Here is an 18664-nt window from a genome sequence, read left to right on the forward strand (position 1 = left end):
GAAAACGAACCCAGCAATAAACGATGACATTTATATTTTATGGAATTAGCATTTACTATGATATCTGGATATAATGCATCACCATCATTCCATACCTTTGTTAGATATTCTATTAAAGCATTGGTTTCGCTGGGAAGGTTAGAAACTGGGTTATATTGTATTATTTTAACCTTATTAGCATCTATCTCCATCTCACTAATTATTTTTTTATTATAAAATAGATATAAAAAAAATTTAAGAACGTATATATATATATATATGTATACTTATAGTAAATTAACAATAAAAGATTTTAAAAAAAGTAGAACATAATTTAAATTACAAAAAAATAGGAAAATTTTTCAACAAATAGAACAATAATTGAAATAAAATACTATTAAGTTTTTTTTAAAAAAATATGAAGTTAATGGCTGTTGTTGGGTATTAGGAGGTATTGTATGAAAAATGATAATTATCTGAATGTTTTATCCATCAACGGATAATATAAAACTAATGTAGTTATACTCAGTTTATATTAATACCTGGTCTTCGTTTGGATTTTCGGTCTTCGATATAATGCGATGCCATAGATCCTTAGGGAACGGGTGACGTTTATCATGTATATTGAAGGTCCTGTCAGTTCGAGAGTTGGAAGAATTCCAACAGATTTCATTGATTCAGTTTAGTTTTGTCTTTTAAGTATAAATTGTTTGTATTAATTATTTATATTATTATTTTATTTTTTACCGTTCAGATAAGAATTAATTGTTAATTGCTTATTTAAAAAAAATAATTATAGTGGTAATTAAATAAAAGTCAGTTGTTGTTTCAGACGTAATTTTATATTTCAGTCAGTGCATTTGGCATGTTCTTGAAATCTACCTCTACATCGTTTGCAATCCAGGGAGCGGCGACCATTCTCACAAAAGGAGTTCGACATAGTTAGTACGATATAACCATATCGCAATTAAGTCTGAGTTCGATGACATTACGTAGCTCAACGTTTGTAAGTAATAAGCCAAGATTATTTGAAGCGATTCAAAAAATTCGTAATCATTTCCAGAGGAAGTTGGAAGGAGAAGGGAATGTTTCACATGTTGGCTTCTCGACTTAAGAAATGAGTCGGAGTTTCCAGGGATAAATCCAAGTCTCTTTGCAATTAAGTTGAAGGAGGGTCGACCAGGGTAGAGGACTTCCAAAGATCTATGGCTTCAGAGAGTAGAAGATCTGGTGTGTCGTCAATTTGCTGATGATTGGGCCACATGATAAACAAGAAGATATAAAGGCGCTGGCGGAGAGTAGGGAAGATGATCGTATACCTATTCTACCTGCTGTGGATAGGATGGCATCTAACCATAGGAAAATTTTGAAATTGATACCAAGATTCAATGTAGAATGAAAAATATAGAACACTAAAACAATATAATGGAGGAAAATATCAGAATAAACAAATATAATAAAAAAAATAAACATCATTACTAAAAATTAACTTTTTATCATATTTTAATATGAGACTGAATGTATCCGGCTGTAGCTTTGATATTTTTATAATTTAGTAGTGGTAGCATAAAAGTATAGACTTGTGGCATCTTTAGAAAATGTGACACCAAAATAAAATGGAGTGGTAACGGAGAAATTGAAAACAATTATAATGGATTTTTTACTTTCAAACGCTAATGTTGTGTAATTGTTTAGAGTAATACTATTACTAAGTTATCTTTTGCACTCGGAAATAGAGAAGATCAAATGCCGATCCCATCCAAATTATAACGAAAGGGTTCCATTTTTATCACAAAAAAAATTTTAAATGTGAAATTTTAATTTAAAAAATTAAATGTGCCTATCATAGGTATGGCCATGGGCGGGGCAAAGGGAAATTTCCCCCCTTTCCGGAATTTACATGTTCTCGTATTTTAAACTAATAAAAAAAATCCCCCCCCCCATAATGTATACAATATATCACTATAAAGAAGAATTTGATGACAACTATAATTGAAAATTTTAAGTGAAAAACCAAAAGTCTAATGTCGCCAAAGGCCTACAATAAATGGATCTAAAGGCCTACAATAAAATTTATGCGGAAAAACCCGACCCAATAGTGTTTCCCCCTCCCCTTACCAAAATCCTGGCCTATGGTTCCTATTATGTTTAATATTTATTTTTTCCACGCATTTTTTAAATAGAATAAATTTCTGAGAGGATTTTTTAGAAATAAAAGTAGTTTTAAATAATTATAAAGGAATGAAAGGCAAATTTTCATCTATATATATTATATAAACACAAAATTTTACCAAAACATATTTTCCACGAGGGTGATCTCCAACATTACTCCCCCCCCCTTGTTATAAGCCACTGCGTCAAAAATCATTGTCCCAAAAATAATGCAAATAATGTGGTTCAAAAGTTCACGTCAAAAATTCAAAATATTATCAGGCAGGTATTTTACACGTTCTAGAATACGTTTCCGGCAAAAATTTTAAAAAAATATTTTCAAAATATGAAATTTTAAAGAAAATATTCAATTAAAATTTATAATAGCGCCAATTTTATCAAATTTTTTTATCGGAAGGGAAGGGAACCAATATATTATTCGATAGAATGGCTTAGGTTAATAGAAATTTCCTTCATTGAAATTTCCGGCCAAATTATAAAAAAAAAATATTGAGTTTCCATAGAAAAATAATATATTTAATAATATTTTTTTGGTATTCCAGTGGAGAAGCTATTTTTTAATAGATCTTATTTATCGATTTTTTCCCCACCCCCCCCCCTTTTTTTTTTATCTTTTCTTCTTTCTTTTCTTCGAATTTGTCTTCTTTCTTCAAAAAAAACGTAGACATTACTTTTTAGACTTTTTCTTTCTTAATTACGATGACAAAAGGAGAAAATAATTTTTAAAAAAATAACATTTTCAAAAATTAATTTTTTGTTTATTTGTTTGTTTATTTGATTTTTTTGGGGAAAACCCCGCCATCCCGCCATATTTCTAAGAAATTTAATTTTCATTTTATTTTATTATTATTTTTATTAATTTTTATTATTTATTTCTGTAAATATTTTATTTACGATAATTGAATAAATTTAAATATGAGATTAAATGATTATCGAGAAAATTGATATTTATTTATCTTTCTTTTCTTAAAAAATGTTTGCTTTCCGCTACATCTTCCTTCCAAGAATTGTAAAAGGTAAAAAAATTAAAATATACACTAAACAAATTACGAATTACACTGATTAATCTGATTTTCAAGTAATTTTTTCCCCGATATAAAGGGAATTTATTCAACAAAATTTTTTAAAACCTAATAAAAATATTCAAAGAAATTCACAATTTGTCATTTTTTTTAAAAAAAATATGGCGCCTTAAAAAAAAAATATTAACGAAATAAAAATTGGCCTTTATGAAAAAAAAAATTAGGTTATTAGACCTGAGCCATTTTTTTTTTCGAATAAAGGTTATCGAACCTTGCGCGAATTCGCGGCGGAGTATATAAAACATTTGTATATTTCGCTGCAAACGCGTTACGAATGCAGGATAACTACTAAATATTGGCTAAGGCCTGACGTCATGTGGGTCAGATGATAATCTGATAAAAATGCTGACAAATATACTCCAATTTTAATAAAAAGGAAATTTTGCTGTAGGGTTGTTAAACGGCACGATTAAGATACTAGCCGAAATAATTTTACGTAAGCCTGGATACTTTGCTCATATATAGTAGGAAGGTTTGGACCTCTGCTTGTCAAATCTCGAGGCTTACATAATATTATTTAAACTATTAATCAAGCCGTTTTTAAAAGTCGACCCAAATAGGGCCGTTTAACAATACTACGTTGGTATATAATCTGCGCAACCGCTTTTGACTTTTTTGCATAATTGTATATAATATGTTTTTCATGCTAACTAATTTATGTAAATAGTGCTGAATACATAAAAAAAAATCAGTGTATTTTGAATGATCGCTGTGGTCCAGAAGTGACGTAATTTAAGGAAACCCACAAGCTAAAAGGGTTGGATTTACGGTGGTAACAGTTTTTTTCCTCCTGAAAATTAAAGCAATCTACCAGAGCAGCTAGCTCAAGAGTTAGTTAGATAACTGGTTTTAAAAAAAGTTTAAAAAAAAGATAAGAGGTAACGTAAATAATAATCGGAAAATGTTCCCGTAATATTGGCAGCTTGAAATATTAATTACTATTAGGGCCACCGGATAAAATGACTCCTGATTTTTTAAAACTCTTCTCTAATATCCGAAAATTATATAATCTACAGAAAATAATCAAAATAAATATTCGAGGGATATACATTTATGTTCCTCATAAAAAAAGGTATTGAACAAAATAGGTTCAAGGGTACTCATAATAATGGCCCTTTTTAATTCATTGACAAATGAGATGACATTGTTAAAGATCCTCTTTGAGTTATTGTTTCATCTTCGGGTTGATTTATTTCTTTATTTTTAGCCTTTGACTTAGTCCGTAGATTTTTTTAAAAAGAAAAAAAACTATTTTATAAATTCATATGAAAAAATATCTGGTCATGCCCACAAATAAAAGAAATTTCCCATGGAGATATATGGAGAGGAATCTATATTAGAGCTCTGCATGAATGTCCTGGTTCGCAAGAATGTCCAGTCCATCCACAAGGATGTCCCGATACACCCGCATGGGTTTCCTGGTCTAACCGCTAGGATGTCATAGTCCACCCGGGCAGAGTCGGATTTGGTCAGATAGGACTTTTTATTATCAAATTTTGATTTTCGGACCGAGGCCCAGCTTGATTTTTTTTTCTCTCCAAATTTTAAAATATAAGCTATATTTTGTTTAAAAAAAAGGGAATTTGCTTTTTATTTTTCTTGTGGCTTTCAAATTTAAATAAAAAATTATTTGACCCGAGCCGGGGCAAAAAAATTAACCGACCTGGCGGTGCAAAAATTAAAGATACCAGGCACGCTTAATAGAGGATAGAAAAATAACATTATTCTAAAGTCAAGTTTATTTTATTTAACTTATAATTTTAATTGAATAAATGGACCCGCTTTGCTATGATCAATCATTCATAAATACCATTTCTTCTTCGGTAGGGTATCCTTTGATCGCATTTCCGTTCATATCGGTCAAAGTAGACGACATCATTATTAATAAGAATTTTTATGCAGGTAATTATTCTATTTACGCATTTATTTAATATAATCAGATAATCTCAAGTAATATTTTAACAATATTTAAAAATATAATCTTAATAAACAACTATTAAATGGATCAATCAAAATAATGGACGAATTTACTATCAAATGAACGATCATAGTTAGGCAAATCTCATTTTTACTACATTTTTGTGTTTATAAACTATAATAAGAAAAATCATGAAACCAAAATCCTCACCCATTATTAGTTAAATAGCCAGATCAGACAACCGTAATAAAAAAAATTGGAATCTGGGAGGACCGGACGCAAATTATTCCCGGTAAATTGGAATCGGGCCGGGTTTGAAAATTACATTCGAATTCAGGCCCGGCCCGGATTTTTTAAAATATATTTTATTTTTGATTTTTATAGCTTTCAAATATTTGGTTTTAAAATATATTGCCCAGCCCGGCCCGGATTTTTTTTTAAAAAAAAATTTTTAGGCCCGGCCCGGGTATATTTTAAAAAAATTAAAATATGGCCCGGCCAGTGAATTCAGGTCAGACTTAGGGCCGGGCCTGCAGGTCTCTGATAAATATAATTTTTGAAATATTATGGATCAAATTATAACAAACAATTTGGAAAATTTGTCAAATTATCATTATTCGCTGATTCATTGCTATTTTTTTTTGCCATTCCCGCCCAAACTTTTTATAAAAATAATTGTTAATAGATTTTTTATTTTATTTTAAAAACAGCTTTTAGGGCAAAATTATTTATTTTTTAAAAAAAAAAATTCTTTTACCTGCACCTCAAATTTTTTTTATATTACGTTTTTTTTATGGAACATATTTTGATATTTTAATTAGTATTTCTTTCTAATACACATAATTCATTTTTTTTTCTCTTTCATCTCTTCTCTTTTAAGGCCTACCATCACCCTTTCTTACATTGTCCAAATGGTTGACGATTATTTCAATATATAAATTTAAGAAATATTTTAATAATTTTTATTTCGGCTTTAAAATTGTCAATTTTTAATTATATAATAAAAATAATAATAAAATAAACAATATTGATATTTGAATAAATAATAAATAATTAAATATTATCTATAGAAAAAGAAATCAGCAAATTTATTTATTTTCGATAAACAAATTTTTATATTTATTTTTATCCATTTAAAATCATCTTCATTTCTCAACAATTATTAAGCGATTTTTTTTTTTTAGATATTTATTTATTTATTTTAAGATATTTTTTATATATTAAAAAATAATAATAATATTCAATAAGAATAATAAAATATTACCTCCCTTTATAAATAAAAATATTCGGATTTTTTTGGTAAAAATATATATATAATTTTTTTTTTTTAAAAAACCATGTATAACATTTTTTTATTTAAGGGACACCAGAATGGCAGAAATTTAAAGTTTAAAATAAAAAAAACGGGAAACGGTTTAAAAAAAAAATTAACCTTAGAAAATTAAATTCTCGTTGATTTAGACTTTAAATTTCTGAACTTTAATAAATAACTTCGATAACCACACAAAAAAAATTAAAGTGTGCTTAAATTATTTATACTTTTAACAGTATATATATAAATTTTGGCTATTAAATCTAAAAAAAAATTTTTTTTAGATAATTCTACCTCAAAATATGGAATTGTGTTTCCTGTAAATTCGCGGGAGATGTGAAAATCCAAAAAGATTTTTTTTTATAACAAAACGACCAATCTACCTCATTTCCATAAATTTTAAGATTTGGTGTTCATCGTTTGTATAAATAAATAAAAAGAAATTGATTATTAAATGTATATTATTGATCGCCAATTCGCCTCGCCCGAATTCAAAATATTGGCTAAACAACTTTTTACCATGCTTGATACCTTGATACCCATTTCTTATCATTATCCTACCACCACTTCCACCCCATGCAACACATATTATCCTATTAATCCCACTACACATATATTGTCAATAACCTACGATGACCGCAAAATCTTACTCATATTCCTCTTCAGATACTATAAGAACCATCTGTACTCCATTGTTAAATTAAACTTCGGGTTGCCCGTCAAAATTTGAAACAAACAGTCATCCTCATTTTACATCACCTTCCCCAGTCGCGATCCTACAAAAAAATATACTTAATCCTATTCCTACTAACCTAATATCATCCAATCCTATTCCAAATCAAAATTCCCCAGTTTGTTTTCCGGAAACTTATCCGATCCAACTATTAAATAATGATAAAAATGATGACCATTTACCATTACTCCCTCCCCCTACTAAATACGCCGCAAATCTTATAGAAAATAATTCCTCTAAATTTTTTTTTGAAAAAACTTCAATAGAAAGTCTTTCGACAAATCAGTTTGCTACCTCAGTAACACCTCTTCGTAATTCCTCAAGTTCTAGTCAAGCAGGTCTAACAAAGACTGATAATCGGCATTGCGATCCTCTTAACTGCATGTTTTCTCGTTTTGAAAATGAAGAAGTTTTCAAATCCCATTCCTTGACTGATAAACAGGTATTTTTTTAAAAAAAATATTATGATTATACATAAATCTGATTATTAATCATTTAAAATAAAAACCACGGGGCCTTGTTAATATTGCCTTTTTAGACGATTCTCTCCACTTTTCATACTCTAACTAGTGTTGTTAAATGGCTCGATTTGCTCCGATTTTTAAAAATGGCTAGCTCAAAATTTTCGCTAGAAAATTTCTGCCTTAAAGCTTCGAGATTTTGTTAATAGGTGTTCAAACCTTCATGCCATCTAAAAGCAAAATCTTATGGCTTGCATAATATTTTTCTGGGTAAAATATTGAGTTAGCCGTTTTAAAAAATCGGCTCAAAACGAGCCGTTTAACAACCCTATAACTAACCTTATGAAAAGAAAGAAAAAAGGAAATAAGGTTTTAAAAAATTCGAAATGATTATAAATATAAATACTATATTAATCAATCATCCTACATATTTATCAGGTGTGGATTGTCAAATTTTTAAATATCTGAATTTCTTTTGCGTTTTATTGGTTTTTTAACAAATACAAAACATTCTTTCGGTAAAAAAAAAATCTTGTTGCCGTTAAAAAATTTTAATTCGATTTATTTTTAATCTTTACTTCGTCATTTTTTTTAAAATTGGGCTATATTCATTTTTGATCGAAGAATTAATGTGATAAAAGATTCGGCAAAATCAGTTCAAAGTAGTTTCTAAATAATGAAATGTTATTTTTTTTTTGAGAATTGAAATTTTCCTAAGAAGTCTAGGTTATATAATGGCATAGGGATTAAAAAAATTAGAGCTGTGCTTCATTGGAACTACGGACAGAAATGTTGAGGACAAGAAGACATTGAAAAAAAAATACCCACGAACAGAAAACATCGGTCAAAAAATATATCAATTTTCAAAAAAAAAAACAATTTAAACCTTTAAAAGGGGAAATATTGTTAAAATTATAATTTTTTTTTTTCAAATCATGTAATTTTGTCCGGGGTACGCTTGTCTGGGACATTTATGCTCGTGATTCGTTAGATTGGCCAGGGGTTTCTGCTAGTTTTTATAACTTAAACCATTTATAGCGCGTGCTTAGTGCGGGATAGGTAAGAGGACTATCCTACAATATTTTCCTTACTCCAATGGTGAACACTGGTTTTTTTTTCTTCAAAAAAAAATGAACTTTAATAAAAAAAAATAAAATATCTTTTCATATTATTTTCATATATCATAAAACAAAATTAAATATAACCATGAGTAGCACCAAGCAGTAAAGTTATTACATAGTGCATACTCATCATTAGTCAGCGACCCCGATTTTTCATGTTATTTTGAAATACCTGATTTTATCGGATATGAAGAGTTAACTCGATATTTTATCCAGAAAAATATTACGCAAAGCCGCTAGATTCTGTCATTAGGTTTTCTAAACATTTGTATCATCTGTGAGTCAAATCTTTAAGCCATAATATTTTTCTGGATAAAATAATTAGTTAGCCATTTTTTTAAAAATAGGCTTAAATATAGGCATTTAACAACACTATTCGTATTCTCCAGGCTTAGGCAATATTTTTCTGGCTAAAATATTGAGTTAGCGTTTATAAAAATTCGGCAAAAATCGAGCCATTTAATAATACTACTTATGACCAATAAAATGTTAAAATATAATTTAGAATAATCCTTGATTTTCATTATTATGGTGTGATCTCCTATCTAAAATACAAGAAATATTTTTTTTTTCTAATATGCTCTTTTGAAAAATTATATTTAAAAAAAATGGATATAGCAGTAGCACTATAGTACTCTACCGACGATAGATATATTGAATACTTACACCCCGTGAATATTAGACAATTTTTTCGCGACTTTTTGAAAATTATATTGATTTTTATAATAGTTTTTTTCTCTAAATTAAATTGAAAAAATAAACTATAAAGAAATTATCTGAAATTCGGAGGGTTATATATTCTAAATCTAAACAGGCTGGAATATGATTTCGTTAAAATCGGGTCTTTTAAAATTAAAAACTAGCGCGTTATAGATGATATAAATTTTTAAAACATGCTATAAACCCGGGGTTATGATGCATAGTCCAGGATTTGCTAAACTTCTACGACATATTATGTATTTTGGATTACATCATTGACATATAATACATATCTAGACTATCGATATTTATTTATAATGTATTTGAAACGTCATTGTATAGAAAATCAGCTGGTGAAACGCCATTTTGGTATCCCGTGCAAAATGAAACTCTGATTTTTTTTCCCCTAAAAATATAGGTTTTCACAAAGTTTTAAATGTAAATTGTTTATATGGAAAACTAAAATGGCGTACTACCAGCAGATTTGTATTGATACACATTTAAATGAATGAATCGTTAAATGGTGGTGTCACAAAAAAATTCTTACTATGCCTCTGAAACACTTTGTGACAAAAAAAAATTCAATATGATTTTTTCCCGAAGGTTCTAGAAATTGTTTTAAGATTATTCGATTATAAAAATCAAAACCGGAACCAAGCTTTTTTGAAAACATAACTTTAAAACTCTTACGATATAATTTCGAATCTCGGAGTCAACCCCTATCATTTATATTTTAGATCTGCATTAGGCTCTGTAAAAAAAAATCAGTTCGGGCCGTGTCGGGTTTAAATTTCCAAATTAAATTGATATATTATAAAAATTTTGCAAGAAACCAGGCGCCATTATTTATTTTTTTTTATGTTTGTGGAATAATATAAAACTTCGATTGTTTTGGATCCTTTAAAGTCCCAATTTCAGGATTTCTCACAATATGAAAAATAAATAAATTAATTAAAATATATAGTAATTTAGGAATAGAAAGAAGAAAAAAAGAAAAGAATTATTTTAAATACATTTTCTAAAGGAATGAAAATTTTTAATGAAAATCCCCCCACCCCTCTTTCCCAAATATTTCCTTCAATTATTAATTTTTCATTGTCATTTATCGATTTTTTTTCGTGTTTTTTTTCAGTTTATGATTTTCGTTTCCTTTTTAAGACCATTCATTCCATTCAATTTATTTTATATATAAATATGTGATATATATATATTTATGTTAATGTCATTTTTTACATTAATAATATTAATCGAATGTAAAGAACAAACAAATCATTAAATTTGTAAATTTCGGTATTTTTATTTTTACGTATATAGTGAGCGCAATAGCCCTCTTCGCTTTATAAAAACAGCAGAGTTACGCTTAGACCATCTCTTCCCATCTCTAATTGGGTTAAAAACATTTTTCTGTGCACGCAAGAAACAAAACCAATTACTTAAGCGCCCACGGAGAAATAAAAATATCATTAAATGAAAGTTTTGATTATGGAGGGTTTGGCTATGTTTAAAGTTTACTTTTATTTATCATTATGATGTCGAAAGGAGAACCTGGAACTAAAATATAAGATTAAATATTATAATAAAACCAAACATTTATTAATATAATTTTGATATGTTCTTGTGTTATTTACACATGTATTTATAATTATCTTTATGTTTTCAGATTTTTTTTCCTTCGGAATTTATTAGATTATTGGCCCATATCGGTTTCATAATTAACTAACTAGAAAACTATACAGATACCTACAGACCTAGAAACCGGTTCGGCCATTTTGCCCGTAGATTACCTTCTATGGAAATTTTAAAATGAGTTATGGTTCCGGTTTATATAAATTAAAAATGGGGGGGGGGGGTTCTGGTTTCGGTTCCAAACTCTGGTTATAACTGATAAGTTTTTTATCGTATCAAGCTTATGCCCTTCGACTATTTTGTATTTATTTTTGAAGAAAATTTTGAATTTTGATTTAAAACAGATTAATTTATTGAAACAATTGAAAATTTTTGGGAAAATGTTTTCTTAAATACAAATGTATATTACTGATAAGTTTTTAAACGGCTCTATTTGGCCGATTTTTGTTAACGTTAACTCAATATTTTAGCTAGAAATATATTGCCTAAGCCTTAAGATTTCTTTAATATAACTTCAAAACCTTTGTGCCATCTATGAGCAAAATATTTAAGACCTGCGTAATATTTTCCTAGATATAATATTGAGTTAGCCGTTTTTAAAAATCGGTAATCGAATCGTTTAGCGAGACTAATTACTGGTCCAAAAATGTAATATAAACTGACCCTATCCATGGGATCTTAACCCAACTGTTTATCCTAGTTATTCGTTGAATTTAAGGAATCAAAATATAAAGGAAATGCAATATATAATATAATATAAAAGCAACCAAACCAATCATTATCTTATTAACCGAGTGCAAGTAGATAATATTATTACCATTTTTTGAAAGAATCAAAGCCAAAAAATTGACATCTGAAAATAAAACTTTTATTTGTCTTCTTATACATTAGTCTTCAAGTTATCATTCTTGTTTATAGTGATAGTGAAATGAGGAATGATATGGAAATGATAAATGAATATTTTGATGGTTAAATTTTAAAGATTGATTTTTTATAATATTTTTTCCTCTAGGTTGTTTACATCGGTCATCGTAACAAACCTTTGGAAGAACGCAAAATAAGATTTCTCCGTGATTGTCAAGAAGGCTTCATAGAAATTGTAAATAAATCTTACTTTAACAAAAAAAAAGTGGGACCATAGTTTTACTTAAATATACATTTTACAAAGATAGAAAGAAAGAAAGAAAGAAAGAAAGAAAGAAAGAAAGAAAGAAAGAAAGAAAGAAAGAAAGAAAGAAAGAAAGAAAGAAAGAAAGAAGAAAAAAAAGAAAGAAAGAAAAGATCATAATCTATATATCGAAAATTGTCTAATTTTTTTATTAAACCACAATTTATTAAAACTGAATCGAAAGTCGTTTTTGAGTACCGGTTATTGTCTGCCTTTAATTTTATGCTCCAACCAAAACAACTGCACGGGTCAACCTCATTCCGTTTCCGACCAAAATTTGCTCATAGACAGGGAAAACAACAAAGTAATAATTATGGGAATTGTATTATACAATATAGCATTGATTTTATTATATAGTGTTCTTTCGATTCCACTTTACCTTGGATGTCTTATACATTATTTTATTACAACAGTTTAACCATTCTCGAAATCTCGAGTACTAGAAATTTAAACGTTGAAAGCGGATTATAGTTATAACTTATAAAACGAGTCAATTATATTTTCACTTTAGGCGAGTTGTTTCATTTTTTAAACCGGTAAATGGTATTACTAAATATTGCGTACATAAGAATCTACACTGTTTAAATGGGAGACTAAGATATTCAAGAGTGATTACAGTTAAGTTACTTTTTCGGAAAAGTAACCCCGTTAATTTTGACGTTACTTTAAATCCTACTAAGGTGAATAAGGATATGCTAAAAACTAATATTTTGTTGTTTTAAATGGATATGGCTACACATAAATTTGAATCGAATGGCTTATGAATCCTGACAAGTAGGACCTTAAGTTTTATTAAAAACTTTATTTATTAAATATAGTTATATTTTTAAAGGTATATATATATATATATTTAACTTTTCTATGACAATGTAACATTATAGTATATCAGGTAGCTAGAAAAACTGTTTTTTTTTAAATGAAATTTCATTTATTAAAAAATATGGAACCTAATATCCTCTGATTTAGTCGTTTTTTAAGAAAATTGAGATAAAAAAATATTATAAATTTAACGAAAAAAAAAATGAATTCATAAAATTCTAAAAATTAGGATTATAAGCCTCATATATATTCTTTAATAACAGAAATTTCATACAATATGAATGACGCGTTTTAAAATTATAAGATTTAGAAACGTGAAGTTATTTTTGAGCCATCCGGTGTTATGAGTTAAGGAAATCTAACAAAATTATTAAAACTAAATCTTATGGATTTTATTTTATTTTTAGGTTCACCTAAAATCACGGCTAATTTTAGACGGCTTGCTCGTTCTCTGGAAAGGTTGGATAAATTTGCAAACTTTGGAAGGCTTGGGACGATTAGAATTGATCGACGAACCCGTTCAAAATGTATTTACTTTGTCATTTTTACTGAATAATAGTATACCAGGGTCGGGCCTTTAGCCCTGGAAATTACTTCTATGACCAAATTTTTTTTAAAAAAACAGGCATCCATCCTATAAATAAAAAATATATAACCCGCTTATAAAACATTTTGAGTTACCGCGAATGTGTGTAATAGACATATTTTAATAAAGTAGGTATTTTTACACATGCTGGGATACATTTCCGGGAGAGGTTCTTCAAATTGAAATTAGATTATTTAAAATTGGAAATTTACACGATCATTTAACTTAGCGCTTTCATTAAATGGAGAAATATTCCAGTAGGAATACCTATCGTACAAATTTCAGACAATTTGATCATGAATTGGCAACACGCGGATTACTATATTTGCCATTTAATATTCGCTTTTATGCCCATTGCCGATAACATATAAGAATAATCGATTTGACTTTAGAATGAATAAAAATTATTACGAATCCTTTTTTTTAATAAAAATTTCATAAATAAACCTTCCAAGATTGTCTCATTTTTCAAGGGTACATTGAATAAGAATTATTAAATTCGAGAGGTCTTTGATTTAATTTCGATCCCTCATTTTTTTTTGTACATAATAGTAAATGGTTCAAAAACCAAATCTGGGGGGGGGGGGGGGTATTTAAAAGACAAGTGATATTTGAAAATTTGAATTATAATCTTTCAATAATTATTTGAGAAAAACATAAATCAACTAATTTTTCATAGTTTTGAACAACTTGAAAACAAATGTTAGTAGAAATGATTTAGCTTCGCAATAAATATATCCCATTAATTTTATTATAAAAAATCTTATTATTTAATAATAATTTTTTTTTCAATATCTTTCATATAATATCATGTTTAATAAAATGTTAAACATCGTACCGCCTTTTTTAGGTTCCTTTTACCTCTCAAGATTTTAGTCCGTCCAGGTCACCAAATTCAGACCCCTCTCACCCTCCATATTCTTCTTTGCTTTACACGGCGCTCACAACTACGTTCCAGACGTCGCGTTCCGACCCCTCTAATCCTCGCACCGTTTATTCACAATCATCGCAACAAAGTGCAATCTCCCGTGATTTAGGATTCGACAATTCGAACGTATTATTAAAACCTTCGGGCGATGAAAATGATGACGATATAGATTTGCAATCTTCCAGTTCTAGGATGTTGCACAAATCTCTTACACCTAAGATAGGATTATCCAATCAATCGGCTGCTAAAAATTTACACGACATATGCGATTCTCTCTTGTCCTTCAAACGCTCTTCAACGTCATCGGAAGTTCTTACACAAAAACAGTTACCCGATCAAGTAGCACCTAAATCTGATCCTTACCTACCTCGCTTCCCTTACAGTGCTTCCTTTTTCGAGGATTACTATTTACATTTTCACAATTACTACAAATCGAAACTCGCATCTTATGTTAATAGCACGGTTGGCCCAAGTTTTGGTTCAGAATTAAATCATTCAAATTATGCCACTAGCTCTCCTGATTATACAGCACCTTACACAACAATTTCAGATTTACAAACGACCAGCAATCGCAAACAATCTAGCTGTGATGAAGAAACTCAAAGAGACTTTTCCATCATCTCTTCTCCGCTCTCTAGAAAGAGCAGTATCGGGAAACGTAAAAGACTACGGAAATACAACCATTCTACCTTTAATAAAGACCTTGACTCTGAGAATAATTCATTTTCGGCTAATTCATCTTCTCCATCTTCCCACAATCAAATTTGCGAATACCTTCATGATAATTCCTATAAAATCTATAATACCCCTTGTAAAAGAGCGTTGAGCCTTAGCAATAACGTAGAAACATCACCATCCGTTATTGACTGTGACACAACCTTTTCCCCTATGATGCCCACTCCCTTAGAAGCAAATCAGGAAAACTAATATAGAAATGACTCTGTCAGTATGGTTTTAATAACCAAGAATTTTTTTTTTATTATAAAATCAGAAAAAACACAAATAACTCAGGAGTTTTAAAAAAAAGTTATTTATTATTACAAATTCAACGCAAAAATACAATTAATTAACTCTTTGATTTTATGATACTTATTTAAACATATACTTTTAAATATTTAAAAATAGCATGATCACCTATCTACCTCATTTTACTTTTATTAGTATTTTTAATCATAATTATATTTAATATAGTCAGTGAATAATATAAAAACATTTGCATAATAATATTTTTTATATATAAATTAACAAATATAAACCAATTTAATTTGTAAATATTATAATAATAATAATATAATTAAGATTGAAGCATTAATACTTTTTGATCTATAATTTCTATTTTATTTTTTCTCAGGGAATATTTTTTTTAAATGTTTTGATGTTAATTATATATATATAGATAAATATAAACGAAATACTGTTATTGTATTAACAACATTTTTAATTGTTTTATGTTTAATTATTATTGCCTAAACAAATATATTAAATGCAATTTAAAAGAATTTGTTTATAACAAAATATTTACTTTAATAAACTTAATTTGCCATTTAAGAATTTTTAAAAAAATATTATTAAAAATGACTCAATCCACTTTTTTCCTTATAAATAGCAAATTAATTATTATTATTCTGTTTTATTTTGGAAGAAATTGTATATAAATCTTGTGATTAATAAATCTGATTAATTATCGATTCTTATGTCATGTTAGGAATCGTGATCATTATATAAATCTGTGTTATATTAAATTAAATATTATTATACCTCAATTATTTGAAATGCTCATATATTATGGAATAAATCTTTATAAAAATAATTTTTTATTGCACCAAATATTTTTTTATAGTGATCTTGATTTATATTATGCACAAAAATAAAATAAATTATATCCAATTCAATTGATTCAATACTATATTATTTAGTATATTTATTGAAAAATAGAAATGATCATCAAGATGAATAAATTGCATCGTTTGTAAATGTAGCAAAAGCATCTTTAAAATAACACACTTAAATAAAGAATATTGACCACAAAACTTTTGATTCATAGGAATTAATTAATGTAATAAAATATAAGTTAAATGGCTGAACTAGGTTATATTAAGCATAATTTATGTAATATACAAATTTTTTAAACTACATATCAATTTTAAACTACCTAATAAATAAATTTGGTGACTCCTAAGATAATCTAATTTTGGTGGCCCATGGTTATTCCCTCTCCCTTTCGTATGGGCCTGGACACAACAAACCAGCCAGTTAGCTGCTTATGGAAATCATCTGATAAATGTAAGGGGAGAAGTGTATGCAAAAACTAAGAGTCTGTTGGTAATTATAATATATTCCAGTGTCATACCAAATTTAGCAGTATGTCACCTCTGATTCTAAAGAAAAAGTTGTCCCCTGAGTTCCGTCCAAAGAAATGTGAATTTCTGCTGTAAGGCTGACAAACTTGAACCTACTAGTTGACTAAATAGACAATGTAACCATCACAGCTTAAAAATGAATAATCGACCTATTGAATTGATCAAGATAATAATTATTCAATGATAAAACAGGGCTCCTAGATAATTCTACAAAATATATAAAGATGCGGCGAAAGCAATATCGTTCCCAGGTCTGCAGTACCGTCTCCGCTTTAGATCAATAGAAATGAAATTAGAGGGTTTAGTTTCTGCTGGGATCATAATTTATTAAAACTCGATTAAAACTAGAGCATTATGGTCAAAACAAATCACGAAAGTTAGTAAAAATATTAGAAATTCGTATTTGTGCCCTCTTTTTAAATCTTTATACGTATATTATTCGTTAAAAATATTTTACTGTCTTAGATCTAAAGGATACTTACCTCCAAAAGGAGGTAGAGTTGGCAGTTTTTCCGGCGCTATAAGAGGAAAATTATGCATCTATTGAATAAAGGTATATGCCCTTCTTTTTTTATATGTAAAAGTTTCATCAGTTTATATATGGCCATAAGTTCTTGTTAAGAACTGATCATATACAACTGCTTTTTTTTAGAAAAGCGTGATTAGCTCAAGATCTCTGAAATTTTTAACAGGGTGGGGGGGGGGGATAATTTTATAAATTGAAATGATTTTTTGAACATTAAAGATTTATTAGAACTTATCTTCTTTGCGATTATACTAATTTTTCAATGATTTGCTCTGAATGAGAATTAAATCTAGATTTACATTAAGTAAGGCTAGTATCAATTTTCAGATGTCGTACTTTTGAGATATCTGTTTATTCTCCGTAATGAAGAAAAGATCTTAATTTGTTCTTGCACTATTGTTGCCAAAATATACAGTATTTAATATATTTGGGAAAAACTACAATATATTTTAAACGAGTAATTCTAAAAACCGGTGCACCGCCGACTGCCGATTAAATTTTGTTGTACATGTCTACTATTTGCAAATTTAAAAATATAATTTTAATAAAATAAATCAATATTTGAATATAAAACAAAAATGTGTGCAAAACATATTTCTATAAATTTTAAAAATTCTAAAACGATTTCATTTAATTTTTATAAAAGTTTTAACACTTTTAGAATTTTAAACTGAGAGGATACAAACTTAAAAAATCTCTTGATTCGTAATTAACCAATATTAGTTAGCACAAATGTTCGTATTTATTGGAGAATTCCCATTTGACAGGTTATTTATCATTTATATGATGATATTTCAAATTTTTTAAATAAAATTTTTAAAATGTTGAATTTTTTTCATTTAAGAATATTGCATTTAATTGATTTGCGTATAAATGGCTTTAAGTGTAAGGACTTTTATAAAAACGATCTATTTCTTTTTCTTATAATATTAATTTATAATATTATTCGCAAAAAATATTTTTATTATTATTTAAATTACCATAATATTATATAGATTAGCTTAATACTTTTTATAAAATGAAAAATTTATAATTAGTATAATTCTTATTTTCCTGTTTATTAATATAAATAAATTGTTCTATAAATAATTAATTATTTCTGGAGTCAACCATTATTTTAATTAATATTCTTTGTAAATAAGCTAGAATTTAAAAAAAATTATTTAATCATAAT

General features: G+C 27.8%; 1 protein-coding gene across 1 annotated transcript; it reads left to right on the forward strand.

Annotated features, from left to right (window-relative positions):
- Positions 1-6917: 6917 nt before the first annotated feature.
- Positions 6918-15531, forward strand: LOC135924062 (uncharacterized). Its single transcript, XM_065459110.1, has 6 exons — positions 6918-7147; positions 7203-7638; positions 12116-12202; positions 12456-12575; positions 13498-13617; positions 14527-15531. The coding sequence occupies exons 1-6, from the start codon at positions 6918-6920 to the stop codon at positions 15529-15531; spliced, it is 1998 nt and encodes a 665-aa protein (XP_065315182.1).
- The last annotated feature ends 3133 nt before the right edge of the window (positions 15532-18664 follow it).

Source organism: Gordionus sp. m RMFG-2023, chromosome 2 (assembly GCF_954871325.1).
Source record: "Gordionus sp. m RMFG-2023 chromosome 2, tfGorSpeb1-WG-v2, whole genome shotgun sequence".
In the NCBI taxonomy this organism is placed as follows: Eukaryota; Metazoa; Nematomorpha; class Gordioida; order Chordodea; family Parachordodidae; genus Gordionus; species Gordionus sp. m RMFG-2023.

Bases quoted from the DNA above. Each gene is read 5' to 3' on its own strand.
- LOC135924062 (XM_065459110.1), top strand. From the start codon at position 6,918: ATGTATATTATTGATCGCCAATTCGCCTCGCCCGAATTCAAAATATTG. The intron at 7,148-7,202 runs GTACTCCATTGT...TGAAACAAACAG, and splicing joins AGATACTATAAGAACCATCT to TCATCCTCATTTTACATCAC. The intron at 12,576-13,497 runs GTAATAATTATG...TTTTATTTTTAG, and splicing joins TAGACAGGGAAAACAACAAA to GTTCACCTAAAATCACGGCT.